At 40.4% G+C, this 16,707-nt stretch overlaps 1 protein-coding gene across 4 annotated transcripts in view; it reads right to left on the reverse strand.

Annotated features, from left to right (window-relative positions):
• Positions 1-697: 697 nt before the first annotated feature.
• Positions 698-16,707, reverse strand: part of LOC141918170 (transducin-like enhancer protein 4) — a 99,813-nt gene continuing 83,803 nt past the window's right edge. For all 4 annotated transcript variants that reach the window (XM_074812292.1, XM_074812291.1, XM_074812290.1 and 1 more), the window contains 12 exons: positions 15,895-16,014; positions 15,263-15,316; positions 14,467-14,619; positions 13,110-13,242; positions 12,682-12,875; positions 12,416-12,492; positions 8,500-8,749; positions 7,204-7,451; positions 6,095-6,242; positions 5,358-5,508; positions 4,039-4,115; positions 698-2,406 (listed from right to left, as the gene is read on the reverse strand). In XM_074812292.1, coding sequence (XP_074668393.1) covers positions 2,299-2,406; positions 4,039-4,115; positions 5,358-5,508; positions 6,095-6,242; positions 7,204-7,451; positions 8,500-8,749; positions 12,416-12,492; positions 12,682-12,875; positions 13,110-13,242; positions 14,467-14,619; positions 15,263-15,316; positions 15,895-16,014 — 1,713 coding nt within the window. In that variant the 3' untranslated portion in view covers positions 698-2,298. The remainder of the gene's footprint in view (positions 2,407-4,038; positions 4,116-5,357; positions 5,509-6,094; positions 6,243-7,203; positions 7,452-8,499; positions 8,750-12,415; positions 12,493-12,681; positions 12,876-13,109; positions 13,243-14,466; positions 14,620-15,262; positions 15,317-15,894; positions 16,015-16,707) is intronic.

Raw genomic sequence — 16,707 nt, forward strand, 5'->3', positions numbered from 1 at the left:
CGCAATGTCGCTTTTCAGAAATGGGTTATGGGAGAAAGATTTAATTCCAATTTCCCCTTGGATTTTTTCCATTTCCCCTGTTATGAATAGCACACCTCCCACCTACCGTCCCCCCCCCCCCGCCCGCCCTCCAGTAGTGTATAAATTAATTTCCCTTAGTTCACTTTAACCTCTGTCTTAACTCAGTGGAAGCTTGGTTAAACTCTTAATCTAAAATCAACTGTAGTCAGAAGCAGTCTTTCCATGGGCATGAACAGGTTTTGACTCTGGATGGGGAAATCCAGGCGCAAAGCTGCTTTAATAATTTAGCAGGCACAGGAGCAGGAATTGTCCCCAGTTTCACACTCTCCAAGTTATGGGATAAGGTAAAGCTTTGTATCAGATGGGAAACTACACAAACGGGAGGTGGCAAACTCCTAGGTGACACAGCCAAAGTCTTCTGGCTGATGCCTCCAAGAGTTCAGAATCACTGCAGTCAGGTAACTTGGGAATCTATTAGTTCATTGATTTTGCTAGCTCAGAGGAATTATGTGAAACTCTACATTGTCCCTCAGTCACAAAACCGCAAAGTATCTGTAGCGGCATGGTCTATGACTGAATGCCTGTTGTCCTTACAGACAGCATTCTGCACACATAACTGAGATCATCACATACAAAAAGAATGAGGGAGGGGAAAACAAAAATAGAAGAATGCATCTGAGAAGTTACTTATGTTTAATGCTTAAAAGTCTGAATGCACAAACAATAATCTACCATTATAGAAGTACTGGTGGTCAATACAATGCATTAGAACTATGTACAATGACACAGTTTAGTATCAAAATCTTTCTACAATGTAGAGTATTACGAAACTGTTAATGACATCGAACACTAAGCACTTAAGACACCATTTTTTGCTACCACATTTGGAACTTCAATGAACAGTCCATTTTAACTTGCAGCATCAATCCATTTCTAGTATGAAATTAAGTAATTTTCTACTTATACAATAAGATTTATCTACACGGGTCTTTTGATTTTGATCCATAGCAGCAAAGGCACTGTACATCAGCAGATCCACAGACTTAAAGATTTTTTTTAAAGCATTCAAAAAAAAAGTCACAGATCATAGTTTAACAGCAACAACAACAACATAAAAAGATAACACGTTGTCTCTGGCACAATGGCTCAGTCTGCGTCCGTTTTAGGGACATCCAATCAAGACTTGGATTGAACTGCTGGCGAACAAAGCAAGTCCTTATCCCAATGAGAAACCATTCCTTTTTGTATGTCGGAATGAGTACTCTTGTAAATCCTACCTCAGAGGTCATTGCTTTTGTGGTTTGTATATTGGTAGGCATCCATTCTTATTTCAGTGCAGTTTCCAAAGAACATATCAAATATTTTTCATAATCTCTTGTAATTGAAAAATTGCCCAAAGACACATATCCCCATTTTCAAGGAAACATTGCAAAAGTTTCCAGAAGTAACAAAGGTGATTCTTTGAGGCAACTTATTGTACTCTCTACAATATAACAAAGAGAGGTGTTTATATTAAAAAACCTAGCTTGACACCAAAATGCTTTATGCTTATCAACAGAAAAGCATTGAGAACAAATCTGTACACAAGATGCTATATTAACATTGCAAATATATAAATTAGCACATTCTTACTTAAAGTGAATTTAATTTAGATGTGAACTGAATTTGCCATTCATCACAGGCATGTAGATTACTGGCTACAGTTTGCAATTTCCTAAGTTTCCAAGACTGTCTAAAATAGTTAAGATACAGCATCTTCCCACCAAATAATTATACTGTAATAACACTTAGAGGTCTCATCCAAGAACAGGACTAAAAAATATAACAAAGTTTATTTTTTTAAATAGAAACTACAAGTCTATTTAGTGTAACTTTATCTCCTGAACATCCTTCTCCAAGATCCCCAATTCATCCACCTGAAAAAAAACACAAAGTATACAATGCACCTTTCAAACTAAAGCCGGGCCAGACAGCTTTATTTAGTCAGTTCATTGTTAGAAAGCTTTCTTTAAACAAAATAAATACATTACAGCTATAATACATAATGAAAGAGTCGAGTTCACTGTTAAGTATGCTTATTCCATCTTCTCCCAAGTAGACATCTGACAATTTGGTATCACAAGTTCTTAATGAGCATACACAAATCAACAGCAAGTTAAGAAGGTAAAAATAAATCCCACAAGTGTGATGAGCATTTAAGTTCTCAGTTTAGAAAGAAAAAAAGGATATACAGCAAAGTGCTAGGAGAAGGAGTTCTGTCTGCATTCAGATTTGTCTCTAATAAATAACTTCGTAGACTGTAGCTTTCTTGTCCCCAGAGCCAGTGACAATGTATTTGTCATCCACAGAGATATCACAGCTAAGCACAGATGAGGATTCTTTGGACTATAAGAAAGAAAAATAAATAAATAAAATTACATCTTTACAATCCCTCAATACAGAAGGACCTGAAGATTAATTGGGAAGAGTTTATAAAGAGGGAATACACTGAAAGCTCATTTAAATATCAGTACTGTAGTGGCAGCTTTTGTTACAAGACTATTTCTCCAAACTTGTTCCACCTAAAGCTCTATGGCAACAAAAAACAGCAGTGGAAAGGGAAGTGAATGTTACAGGCCTAGAGATAATCTATCAATCAAATGAAAAGGAGCAGTCCTTTCTATACACTTTACAAACAACAAGCATTTATCAATATTTTATACATTAGCTTTTGCATAAAAATGAATGAAAAGCCATCTTCTTCCCTCCCTTTTTTGTCATAAACCGGAAATCCATACAGAGAAACACTACAAAGCCCTACCCACCCACAGGTATAAAACAAAGAGACTCCACAGAACTAACTGTATTTCCTCTCACTATTTCCCCAACACAGAAGACAAAAGCCTTGCACAAAGGAATTTACATTATCAGGGAGGATGTAAATATTAAAAGATACTGTGGTGGAATAGGATGAGCAACAGTGTACAGCAGGTGAAAGACAGACAGGATACACCAGGATGCAGCAGCTCTGTATCTTCCCAGCTTTTCTGTCTTTTGTGAGATGATGTATACATATTGTCACCTTTTACTTGCTGTTTTAGTGCATGTTTTCTCTACATAGCATATGTCCATTCTTTTCTGCCTGTCACTGCAAGAGCTAAACACTTACCAATCATGCTAAGCTTTTGACAAGAAATCTCTGCTGCAATGCACGGGAAGTTTCTTTCTCTACCCCTCATTAAGCAAGCTGCACTGGGGTTTTAACATCACTTTTAAGGCAGATGTGTTCTTGTTAGGATGATTTGGGCTTTCTGTGGGAGGTGGTTCTGGAGCTGAATAGCCTCCACTCAGAAAACTCAAGACCTCAGCTTTTTCTTGTCAAGACAAACTGTACTGTCCCCAAAGGCAGAGACGTGGCAGGTATCAGTACAGGGGAGACCTGACCATTTAAACCAGAACATCAGTTAACTTAATTTAAAAAATTCCCAGCCTAGAGATACCTGTAGGGGAAAGAAGAGAAGGACATGCCAAAAATGCCACTTTTCTTTAATGGCACTGAAGTGCCATTAAAATTGCTCACAGATGGCGTAAAGACATCTCCACAAGGCTCCTCCATAAGGAGACAGTCTTCAGCTTAGGAGTCTGCTTGTCCAATCCACTGACTTTACACATCTCATCCAGGCAAAATATAGATGTTGAATATGACATTCTCTGTTTTAGTGACTTTTAGTGACTTTTCAGAGCATGCTCAGCTAATGACATGACTTGGGTACTGTATTACAGCAATACGCACAAGAAGGTGAAAAAGAAGGGTATTAAAAACAATTTCGGGTTAAAGGGCTACTTTATTGTAAGAGCTAAATTATTCAAACATTAGAAAGGACAAAAGTGTATCTCTAATTACAGAAAAAGTCTAGGAACATAGTAATTAACCAAGAATTTCCATTTAAAAACTCCTTAAGCTAATGACAGACCCTGAGATGTGCAGCTCTACTGCACTGCAACGTATGTGGAAAATAGCTTTTAGGAGATTATTACCTGGAATATACTGGCTCCATAAGGTGTTCTCCAGGCATTAAGAAGATTATCTTTTCCAGTGCTTACAAACCATTTGCCTGCAACAGATTGTTTAAATGTTATTGTTGCATTTTGTTTTTGAGGCATGCACCCCAAGAAACAGATTAATCATAAAAACAATACATTCACACATTCATGGAAAACATATCCAAAGAACAGTCACATTTTCATCTGGCTGCACTATGTTTGATCACAACATAAGCAGTTCATAAAACAAAGCAATCTTAAATTTTGTCCTGGTTTGAGTGTGTGGCAGGGAGGGGGCTACAGTGGTGGCCCCTGTGAGAAGCTTCTCAAAGCTCCTCCAGCTCCAAGTCAGACCCACCTCTGGCCAAGGCCGAGCCAATTAGTGATGGTGGCTGCACCTCTGTGATAACTTATTTAAGAATGGGAACCTGGGAGGAGTGGTGGGAGTTGTGAGGAGAACATCTGTGTGAACACTGAGGTCAGTGGAAGAATGGAGGAGAAGCGGGGGAGGAACGCCAGAGCAGAGACTCCCCTGTATCCCGTGGTGAGATGGCAGGGCCGCCCCCCTGCCACCCATGGGGGTCTGTGGTGGAGCAGATGCTGATTGGCGGCCTGTGAGGGGCCCCACCCCGGGACAGGTGACTGCACCCGAAGAAGGCCGGGACCCTGTGGGAAGAAGCCCCCGCTGTTGAAGTTCAGGGCTGGGAGGATTGCAACACGTGGGGGTGACCTACACACCCGTGGGAGTGATTCTTGTTGGAGTTGGTTTGTGGAGGACTGTCTCCTGTGAGAGGGGGACTGCGCTGGAACAGGGGAGGAATGCCAGGAGATTCCCTCCCCCGAGGTGGAAGAAGCAGAAAGACTGACTGCACCCCCATTCCCTGCCCTCTGTGCTGCTGGTGGGGAGGAGGTAGAGATATGGGGAGAAAAGCTGAGCCGAGAAGATGGGATGGGTGGGAGAAGATGTTTTCAAGATGTGGCAATGCTTCTAATGGTCCTACTTTGTCTGTTAAGCGTTGTTGTTGTTGCTACATTCTTTATTTCCCCTAATGAGTCTGTCTTTTGCCTGTGCCTTAAAGGATGAGATCGTCCCTCTCTGTCTTTATCTCAAGTTCTTGGGTCTTTTGCTTCCCTCCTTCTCAGTGCTGGGGATGAAGGGGGAAGTGAGCGGCTGCATGGTGCTCAATTGCCCTCTGAGCTCAAACTATGACAATTTAACATCCAATTTTTCACTATACCTCTACTTTCTTTTAAAAGTAATCTTGAAGGAATTTCTCAGGAGGGAAAACACTTGTATAGAAAGATCTGCTTACCACAGTGAGCAAATTTGAGTGACAACACACAGCTCTCATGAAGATGCAGCTGATATTTGTCCGGTTTAGTAACATGCAGCACCTCGACGTTACTGTTCTCCATTCCCACCGCCAACCACTCACCAGTTGGGCAATAGCCCAGCGAGAAGATCTGAAATTAGCACAGCACATGCTTCAGTCACTAAAGGAATGAGCTTGAGATACTCAAACCCAACTCTTGCTACACTGATGACACTATGCAAAAGCACATTTTGGTCTACTACAGTTTTAAAAAACATGATAATCCAATTACTACAGTAATTAAGAAAAATTTGGTCATGTAAACAAAGCTCAATTAAAACTGTAATAGTAAAGCACTGAATCAAGCTATAAAAGTTAATGTCCTAGCTTATCTGACAGCATTTAAAAATATTTTCATAAAATATTTTTGAACAAGCATCTATAGAAATGGGAAGAGATTGCACACAGGAACACTTTAATCTGGCAATTCTTTATAAAACGGATTCTCCACTGCTCTCATGGAAGTACTAATCTGTCAAATAATCATAATCCAGAAAGATGTTTAGCTGCCACATAAAAAAAAAAAGAAAAAAGAGCATGAGACTAAGTGAAAAATTCTTTGGAGTTCTCTTTGAGCCTGCTTTTTTTGCTTTAAAAAAAAACCAAAACCCAAAAGTGCTTGTTTTAGAAAACCATGACAGATTTTTCTTAACATGCCAAAACTTCTAAAACTGAACCTGTGATGTGAAGTCATGTTGCTGTAGCTGTCTCCCTTCTCTAAGATCCCAGGATCTGACTGTATTGTCCAAGCCTCCCGTCCATAGTTTGGTGCCATCATTAGAAATGTCAATACAGCTCGCTCCATCTGTGTGGCCCTGGAACTGCCTAAAAATATTGAAAGCAGACATGCATGTTCTTACACTGGAAAAAGTTGGTTCTGAGCATGTATACAAAATACCTCCTTTTGCTTTCAGTCCCTGACACGCAGCCATTAAAGACAACAGTAACGTAGATTCCAATAGCAATCTGAGATTAATACAAACTCTGGGATGACCACATGAGTTTTGTGATGAATTGATGAAGCAATCAGGCCAAACAGCCAAGCGCTAATTTGATTTCAAAAAGCACACTTTATGAGTCAGATACTCTGGGGATCTTTGCTGCTGACTGTGCGATACCCGCTATTCGACTGAAAATACCCTAATCCCCCCAAAGGAACGCAGCATGATCGTCAAAATTCACTTAGTTTAAGAAGAATCTGCAGGTCACCAACAAAACTGGAAAAAAATAAAGAGCGGTCTAAATGGGAACATCAGGGAGTAAAAGCCTGCCTTTACATGCAATACTTATATATTACATATAACAACAACCACATAGTCCAGTGCACAGAGGACCTCTGTATGACTGGCTCCTAGCTTACTCTACATTAGTGCTGAGCAGCAACTCCTAAAATGCTAAGTTTGCAATGCAGTAATTTACACACATCTTTACTCAAGATGTATTTGCTGGAGCACCAGTTAAAGAGATTGGAGTGTGAGCACCACGTATGGCATGGAAACAAAGAAAACCATCTGTTCAAAGAACCTACAGCAGTGTCAACATCAGCTGAACTTAGGAAATTATAGTTACGGGCTGCTCAACAGACCTGGAATTATGAAACTCTCAAAACCTATAAATAATTATATATACTTTTGTCAAGGTATTACCGTAGGTATTGCCTAGCAATGAAATACTGGAAGCAGCTATGCAGACACCAGGGAGAAAATAGCATATGTATGCAGAAGAGTACGTAAGGCCATGTCTAATTAATTCTTCACAACCTGATGATCCAGTTCTGTTGACCTACCTTACTAAAGTCTGGTTATGCAGATCCCACACTGCAATGTTCCCATCGCTACAGCAGGAGAAGCAGACCTTGGAATCGGGGCTGATAGCTAGGGCATAGCAAGCTGGAGCAGAAGATGTCAGCTCTGCTTTGATGCGAGGAGTTGGAGCTGCCAGGTCCCAAATGGATAATGTGCTGGCTTCCCCGCCAACAATCAGGGTGCGGCCATCGGGGAGCAATCTGCAGGAACGGATGTAGTTATCTCTGTTCTGTAGAGACAGAAGCCATCAAGAGATTACTCATGAGGAAAGGAAAACAGCATTAACATGAGAGCAGAAATCCATAAAAGTATTGTATTCCCTCCTGGTTTTAATGAGCCATTTACACTTATGACAATGATAAAGTGTATTAATGCCAGAAAATTACATGACATTAGGGAAGTACTTAAACTTGATCTACAAAATTCAGTAGTGAGAGATATTTAATCTTAATTAGCATCAAAATGCAAAGACCTGAACCCAGCCCAAAACAATTCAAGATAGCTGTATTTGACAGCTTGTGTAGAAAGTTACATTTTCATACTCTGTTGATTTCAGTACATTAACCTCTTGGCATGGGGGAGTACCAAATTCCCTGCATACTCCCCCCACCTCTGTTCCAATGAGACTTGCTGCCACCATCTAGGAGATGTCAGAGGAAAATATTTGGGCAATTTTCTTCATTTGTGTAGCAACCTGTGTAGCAATTCATTGTATGTCTACATGTGTTGCAGAGTTCTCATTTTACTGCCTCTGTAACAAGAAGCAACATCTTACCAAGAACTGGTGAATGACACGAGAAAAGCTGCTAACAGTGGTTCATCTTGTTAGCACATTCAAATAATTTGTGAATAACACTCAAGGATATTTTTAATTGTCACATTAAGACAGGGCAACACATTCACACACATGCACAGACACAAAATCTGTGACACAATCTTCAAATATTCTTGGAGAATACAGCTGCAAGACAGCAATTTTTAGCATGACAGGATATCAAGCTTTAAGATTGCCAACAAATGTCAAAGTTTATAAACAATATTTGCTGTGTTGTCTTTGATCTTTCCCCATACCAATACAATTTTAGGATATTGGGGAGGAAAAACCACAAGTATGACAAGGAACATACTTCAAACAACAAAATTACAAATGGAATATCAAGCTTTGATTCCAATGACAGCACTCAAATAGCCACCGGTTTTTGTACCTTAATGGTATAATTTCAATCTTAACACAACCTGCTATCTCCTTCCACTGTCAAATGCCGCTGTTCACCTACCAGGCAGTCCAGCTGAGAGACAGGGCTCTTGTTGCCAGGGTGACTGATGTCCCAGACTTTGACGCACCCCTTCCCACCCGTGTACACGTGTCTTGTGGGGTTGCTGATGGTAACTGCACACACAACTTCCCCGTGGTTCAGAGTGTTGATCTGACGGGCATGGCGAGGGATTCCTGGACCGATGAGGGCATCAGGAGGGAAAGGAACTGGCTGCATCTGACCATCCGCACTTACATGAAATGAGTAAGCTCTGAGGGGAAAAAAAAGACAGGGGGTGATTTAAGAAGTTTTTCTTCAAGCCTATTTAAGAAAACAGAATTAAAGGTGTGTTTCCACTGCAGGCATTCAGATTGTGCACTCAGCTCCTTTTGCAATCTTTTTCATCATGTGAAGAAGAAGTTACTCATTTATATAGCCTGGCTGTCAAAGCATAAACTTAGGTACTCTTAATGTGAAAAGTCAAGCACTGTCTACAATCAAATGAGCTTTTACAACTCATGCAATGATGATTTCTGGCATGAGTGAGGATACACGACAATACTCTTAAACCTGGGGCACAGGGAGACCACTGTATGCAGAGAAGGGAAGGAAGGTCAGGTCAGGGCTCCCTGGAACACAGAAATAGTTGGCTGGCTGCTGCAGAGCATGGCAGGTAGCTGAGTGTCAGATGTTTGGTTGCTCCCTTACTGACTCTAATGTGCAAACTTTAGCTGGACTGTTGCCAAGCTGCTCCAAATGCACCGAGGGTCCCACGCCCCTCAAGTGAAACTGCTCAGCACTGTACCTAAGGTTGCAGTGAAACCTCCACTGTCAAAGAGTTAAGTCCTCCAGGCATGGCTGCTGACATCTCACATGACAGACCAGCAAAAATGCACTGGAATTTTCTTCCTTCTTTTGGCCTTGCTTTTTTCTTTTTTTTTTTTTTTTTTCTTTCCCCTGTGTGGACCTGACACAATGACTACAAATCCCAATTTCTCTTGCCAGAATCAGAGCCCTCACTGAGAAAGAATGTGTTGTGTGACTGCCAGTTATGCCACCTGTGAATAACCTATCAACAGCTTCATCTCAAAATATTTTCCAGGGAGAACAGTTAGGTTGTGAAATTTTCTTGTTCTGAGATGTTACCTGACACGTCACATCTATTACAAGAGCACAAACTTTGTAAGAAGATTCACCTACACATACCAAGGTATGCTTAAAGGAAGGCTTTAACTTCCTTAGACCCAAAAAATCATCATAGTACTGATGAAAAATCCACTGTCACAATGGTTGGATTAGAAGAGCTCACAAAAAAGAAATCATTTTATGAAAATACTTAGGATCACGTCCTTAGTTGTTGCTTCAAAGTCAGTGAAGAAGGCAGTCTTCAGAATTCAACTACTGAATTTGTATTTAAGATTCATAGTGCATTAAAACTAGAACAGTAATTTTCAGTGGGACAAAATGCAACTGCATTTTCACCTTTCTGCCCTATTCCCAGAGCTTTACACACTCTTCTCATCCTGCGCTCCGTTTCTTGTTCTGGCAGGTCTGAGTGACAGATCATATCATCGTCCTCCATTTTTTGACATTAAACACATTCAGAAGAGGGTAGGACAGATTTCTGTGGCTGTCAGAAGCAGCAAACTGCTTACATGAGTAGAACTACAGTTCAATTATCACTGCAGAAATCTGAAATATCTTCCTTGTTATCTCCCTAATTCCTGTTTGCTGCAGTAAGGTACTGAAAAAAGCAGCTGATGGTCACCTGCAATCTCTAAGAAAACACATGGAACTTCATTATCATCTTTTCTAATTTCTGTTATGCAGACACTCTCTGCAAAGCCATGTTAAGCACTGAGTGTATGATACTTTTATTAGCCAAAGTGAATTCTAGCATACTTATAAAGTATACAGTGAACATATTTTAACAATTAGAGAAATAAAGCTTTGATCTGGAGTGATCTGTGACTACATTATTCTCATTCTATTCATTACTTCATACTAGTATATGTGATTAAATTGTTGCTTTGTTGCTTGGTTTGTTTTGGTGATGGTTGAGTGGTTTTAGTGGGTTTTTTTCTTTTTTTCCACTCTGAGAACTAACACTGCATGTTGCCTATTTGAAGTTCTCTAAATATCTTAAAAATATCTGACACTATAGACATCTAGAGACCACTTTTTTCTTCTTTTCACATTAGCTACCTTTTCTATTTATATATTGTACCATCCAATTGATATATCTCCAAAATGAAAAGAGTTACTAGGGGCCAGATCCCTGATGTGTCACACGTTGCCTGCTCCATTTCAACAGACACTCAACAGTGCATAGAATTTATACAACTTTTGTTCTAAGGGAAGAGTAAATGAGAAAGCAACAATCCTGAATGATAGCCGTGAAAAGTAGTGCACTTAAGATGAAGAAAAATCAATGCAATCATGCTAAAACAACAACAGATTTCGAAGGTTTCAGGCCCTACGGCAGACAAATGACAGTTACATTTAAATGTTTAAAACAGTCATCAATATGAAAACAACATTCAAAAACCTTGGAGATGCACCAGAATTGAAATAGTCTGATTTCAGTTTGCCTCACATTTTATTCTCCCCAACTGTAACATGAGTCAGATGTGAGCAGGTAGGTCTCTGCAGCCCAGGTATTGCCATTTCTCAGACCACCACAAGCAAAGCCTGGTAGAGCCAGTCATCCTCCACCAAGGATGAACTTGAACCCAGCGAACATTCAAACATTACGTCAAGACATTTCTAAGTGCCTGCTGCATGTGGAGGCTTAAGATCTGTGCCCCACAGAATTTTTCATGCAAGCAGCTGGTCTGGCAGCTGCTGCACACCAATTTCCATACTCACCTTATGCAGCCACCTAACAGGGTGGCGCAACTATCAGGAAAATCAACTTGAGGTGGTTAACTAGTGTGTGATGTCTGAGAGAGCTAGACATGGTTTATGACTTGTGTGACACGTAGGTACAAGGGGAGTTACAGGCACTAGGACTGATCGGTTGTTACCATGCTATTAATCCTGCGTGTCCGCAAGCTCACTGGCAGGTAAGCGTATGTATTTAATCGCAGCCATGCAAGTGTATGACCACCCCCCAACACTCCTCCAAAAAGATGTTCATACATACAAGAATGAGAGAAGGAACGGCACAAACATCCCCTGGCCTTCAAACTCTCCAGTATTAGCTGGTCACAGTTTCCCAGAAATGTTACACAAGATGTGGAATTGGAGGACCCTTACATAATATCTGGATCAATATGGTTTTCATTGCTGTTTTATTTTCTCCCCTCTCTAATTCAAGAGGGATGTGAGCAGAGAGTTCTTCATATCTGTGTAATTCTTTCTCCGAGGCTCACAACAAGCAAAGCTTGGTAGAGCAGATGACCTTTAACGGTCAGTTCCATCAAGGATGAATTTGAACATTATGATACAATAATTCTTTCCAGTATTTTCAATCAAACAAAACAGTTCAGTGTTCCTTTCTCTGCACACTGCTGTTTGTAGCAGCTGATAAGTTTGCAAGTAATTGCAAGGCTTTTGTGAACAAATAATTAATTTTCTTAAACCGAGAAGCAGAGTATAGTAGACATGGAAAGCCAAGATCTTGTTCCATTTGCATTGCTATATAAGACCAACCAGTAAGACTCAGTATGTAACACCTTGAAGTTCAGCTCGTTTTTCCACTTATTTCTGTCTCCTTTACTCCATATCACCCAGTCCTTGTTGGCTCCTATCAGTCTTCAAAACAAATTTACAAATGCAACTTTAAAATTAAACAGTGTTTCTCCTACTCTTCACAAATAGTTATATTTATTTCTGTTCACACGATAGTTTTCAGTAGCTAAGGGGAATTCCAATTGGCAAAGGAACACAACTTCAACAGATGACTGACTTTTAAAGTTGAATGTTTGATACTCACGGTTTTCCTCCTGGAATGCCTGTGAGACTGGGAGGGATTCCTGGGACTCGCATGTGATGATGTGGATCAAAACCAACCTATAGTTTCCCCAAGCAAAACAAAAAGGTGTGTTAAAGATGTAGTTAGGCAAAAGAAGACTGTTTAATTCATGTTCTCTGTAGCATACTCCCCAAATTACAAAGAGAATGAACTAGATTTAACCCTGTAGGTCTTACATTCAATATAAACTGCTCTGAACACCGAACTCACCAGTGGCAAACACTTACCACTGGGGATCTCCCATAAGCTGCCGCTGCTGCTGCTGCTGCAGCTGCTGCACTCATTTGAGGGGAAATATTGTGTAGACCGGCGTAAGCAGCTCCAGGGCTGGTCAGCTCCCCATTCATACCAGCATGTGGCACAATCCCAAATGGGGTAGGATAAGGACACGGCACTGCCATAGGTGTCCTTAAACCTGAAGCTATTGAGGGGCAAAAATAAGAGAGAAGTCACGCAGCCAGCCCAGACCCATCCGATAAAATATGAGTTTGGCAAACAGTAAAATATATACACGCTGTATTAAAGTGCTGAAGAACCAGCTCAGCATCCAGTTTAAGCAGCTGTAATATATTGCCTCGTCACTGTAGATTTAAAGGGAGCCTGGTTAGGGAAAAACGGCCACCATTTCACACCATCAAAATATACAGACACTAACCTAGCGGATCCACACCTGGGGGTTTGCCAGGCACTGGCCTCAGTCCAGGAGTGGAGTTGCTGCCTGGAGTAGGGGCATCAGTCCGTGGAGTCGGGGTATTTGATTTAGACACAGGAGTGGTAGATTTCTCATTCTAATCACCAAAAAGGGAAAAGGAAGACAGTTTGTTAGTTATTTTACTTTTTTAGCTAGTGGTTGGAAAGAGAGCCGATGACACCAGAGTGTGTGATTAGTGATATTTAGCTTTTGGGTCTGGGTGTCAACAGTCCCTGGCAATAAAGAGAAGCTGCAGAGACACTGAAAAAGATGGAATGGCTTTGGGAATTAACTACCTTCACAGCTTTCCTCTTTGGGAGCACCCGTGTGATTCAGAATGAGTTCAATGACTGAAAATCATCACTGTCTGACAATTACACTGGTAGCACATGTGAAATCTGTCAGAGGTCTCACTCTGCTCATTGTGGACCTGCTCCCATTACAACTGAGTGGACAAGAAGAGCAGGAAAAGACCCCACAACTGACCAACAACTCATTCCTCAAACGTGGTGCTGGAAACACAGGATGGGGGCAGTGATGGGTATAAAGTCAGGAACTGTGCAGTGCTGCTCTTGTGACAAGCTTGTTCATCAGACAAACCACTGACTCGCGGGCCTGAACCTGTCATTCCACCACCTTCCCTGAGCAGTACATTCGCTCTCAGCTTTCTTTTTATTTATTTTATTTCTTTAAATAATTGCATACCCTGACCTATGAAGAACTGGGAGGGTAGTTACTGTGCAGCTCTGGAAGGTGATTAACTGTGGTCACAAACACAAAAGGAAAGAACACCCCCGACTTGCAGGTAGTGCTTTTTTTTGCATTGTTATTTGTGATGCATGTCAAGGAAGGCTCTTGTAAATGACAGATTACTTTTTAGATAGAAAATAAAAATTACTGTTGTTGTATACAGCCTGGTAATTCAAACAAAGCTAACAACCAAATCACATCCAAGCAGGGAACTGAATTTGCCATAAACCACAGCACAGGAAAACAGCTCAAGGAACCCCTGTGTACTTTTATTTATTCTCAGAATGACAGTTTTTCATATGGGGGAGGAGGAAAACATCTCTCAGCACAGCACATTTATCATCTACCCACACCACCAGTGAAAATAACCTCTTACTATCCCAAGAAAAGGCTGTGGACTTCCTCCTTACTATTTTATTAAATTCCCTTGAAGAGATAAATTAAACAAATTTTAAATTGCTGCTTCAGAGTGCTTTACTGATAGCTGAGGAAATCCAAATCATGTCCAGAAATCCTGTAAGCCTGTGTTTCAGCATATGATCATGGGTTAGCAGCATTCTGAAGCACTTACAAGGCTAAGTTCTTTGGATTTGGAGGAAGGAGTACTGCTGGAGGATGCAATAGACGCCGGACTAATTGGTGCATCTTTCTTCAGCAGTCGAGTCTTGTCCAAGCCATTCTCCCGTGGAGAGTGTGCTGGGCTCCCTCGGGGAGAGGAAGGATCCTAAACATCAGCAACGTGGGTTAGTATAAAAACTTCATACTAGCCATTAGTGCTTGTCTTGAGCAATTCTCACTTTGGAATGAAGATCTGTCACAAAAAGTGAATTCTTCCTTCAGTTCTTAATTGATTTAGCTGATAAAATTGTAAAATCAAGATGGATAATGAAAGACAACTTTTTTTTTTTTTATTTAAAGAAATTTGATGCCATTAACCATGAAAAATAATGTTAAAATTCTATGGATATTGAAATAGGCATGTAAATCTCATTTGTCAGGTGACAGACTGAAAAGGTTTGAGGCACTTGGCAGACCTGATAAAGTTCACAAATGAAGTCATGGCCAGAGTAAAAGAAAACACAGATACCCTTACAAGCTGCATCCTATCTGCTGAGCTGAACTGGCTTCAAATATCTCAAGCATACTTTTTGCTCATACAAGAAACAAAAAGGTCCTTTGTAGAAGTAAGTGTTACAGATCTGATTTACATTCTAAAGAAAGACGACCTGACTGGATTCCCTCAGGCATTTCAAGCTCCTTTATGAAGTCAAAGGCTGTAATCTTATTCATATACCCAATATGCACAGAAACCACTGAAGACACCCCATCACCACCATGTAAGGTAGAAAAACCACCTTTGTGTATACCTCATTGGAAACATCAACTACCAAGTTGTCATCGCTCTTTTCACCATCACTGTCCTGCAATGACAAATCATTATGTGTTACAAACATTTATTTAATATCACAACGTCTCTTAAGTACAAAAAAAAAAAAAAAAAAAAAAAAGAAATTAAATGAAATGCAAGGCTGCTCACAACTATGCAACATAGCATTTACTTTTACCCAGCTTTATGTGGTAATACAATTATAATATTTAGGTCACGATTAGGGCTTCTGCTTAACAGGTTGCCACAGCTATAGCACTATTCTCTGTTTTCACACTGGTGAACATGGACACAGGATGAAAATCTTCATCCAAAGTTGCACTGCACTGAGAAATGGAGCCAAGCTAGAGTCCAGATCTACCAAGTCCCAGTCTAACTAAAGCTCAGTCCTCTTGTCACACGCCTTCCAGGTGCTCTGTATGTATATTGTTAAAAATACTATCAAATCCTACCCACTGAAACCTTCCACCCAGTATAGATGTTAGAGGCAGGCAGTAAGAACCTGTTAAAAATTTAACCCTCAATTTTAAAATTAGTTATGTGGCAGGAATCAGGTGAAATTACAGAGGAACACTCAAGTTCAACAATGCACAATGTAGACAATTTACTCACGTAACGAGCTGCTATTTCCTTCTCTTCCGTCTTCTGTTTTTTACTATCTGAAGGATAATCTGTTGAATTTCTGTGCTTTTCTGCTGTTCTGAAACTGGCTGAGGGAGATACAGAAGAGCTCTGCAGTCAGAAAACAGATGAAGAAAACATCATCAGATGCTCACTCAAAACAGTGGTTCGTCACTATCCTTCAATACAACTTAACCCGGTACATATGATTTGGAGTTGTTCTCACAAATAGCACTTTCGGTTTTAATCAGTGCTAGCTACCCAGTAAGTATCTTGTATTAAAAATGCACAATGCATTGCAAGAGACAGATAAAGGTGATCAGCTGATGGATCCTAGTTGCTATCTGCAGTGTCAACAGGATGAATGTAGAGCTACTTTGGACCATTTTACAAATACTGTGTATTGGCCTGGTTTTGGCTTGTTTCCTCTACAAATATGCAGAGTTAAATCAATACTCCCAGAAGAGGGAGGGTGGGTGCGCATTTGCCTGTGTAAATCAAGAAGAACAAAGCGGCTCCAGGTAAGTCACACTTCAGCATGTTTGAATGAAGATTTCTAGCAAAGAAAGCAGCAAGCTCTGAACAGTCTTGAAGCAGTAAAGAACAAGGGAAAACACCTTAAACTCATCTTATTTTGGCGCCTTTTACAATTACAGGCTGTGCCTGCAGTAGACAGAAACACTATGCAGTGACTTAGTGAGTCTCTTGTCATTCTGCAGCCCTCACTTAGTAATGATCATTAAAGATCATGTGTACAGGACAGGAGAGCAAGGAAGATAATATGTAGTTTATGCACTGACATCC

The sequence above is a fragment of the Strix aluco genome, chromosome Z (assembly GCF_031877795.1).
Source record: "Strix aluco isolate bStrAlu1 chromosome Z, bStrAlu1.hap1, whole genome shotgun sequence".
Lineage (NCBI taxonomy): Eukaryota > Metazoa > Chordata > Aves > Strigiformes > Strigidae > Strix > Strix aluco.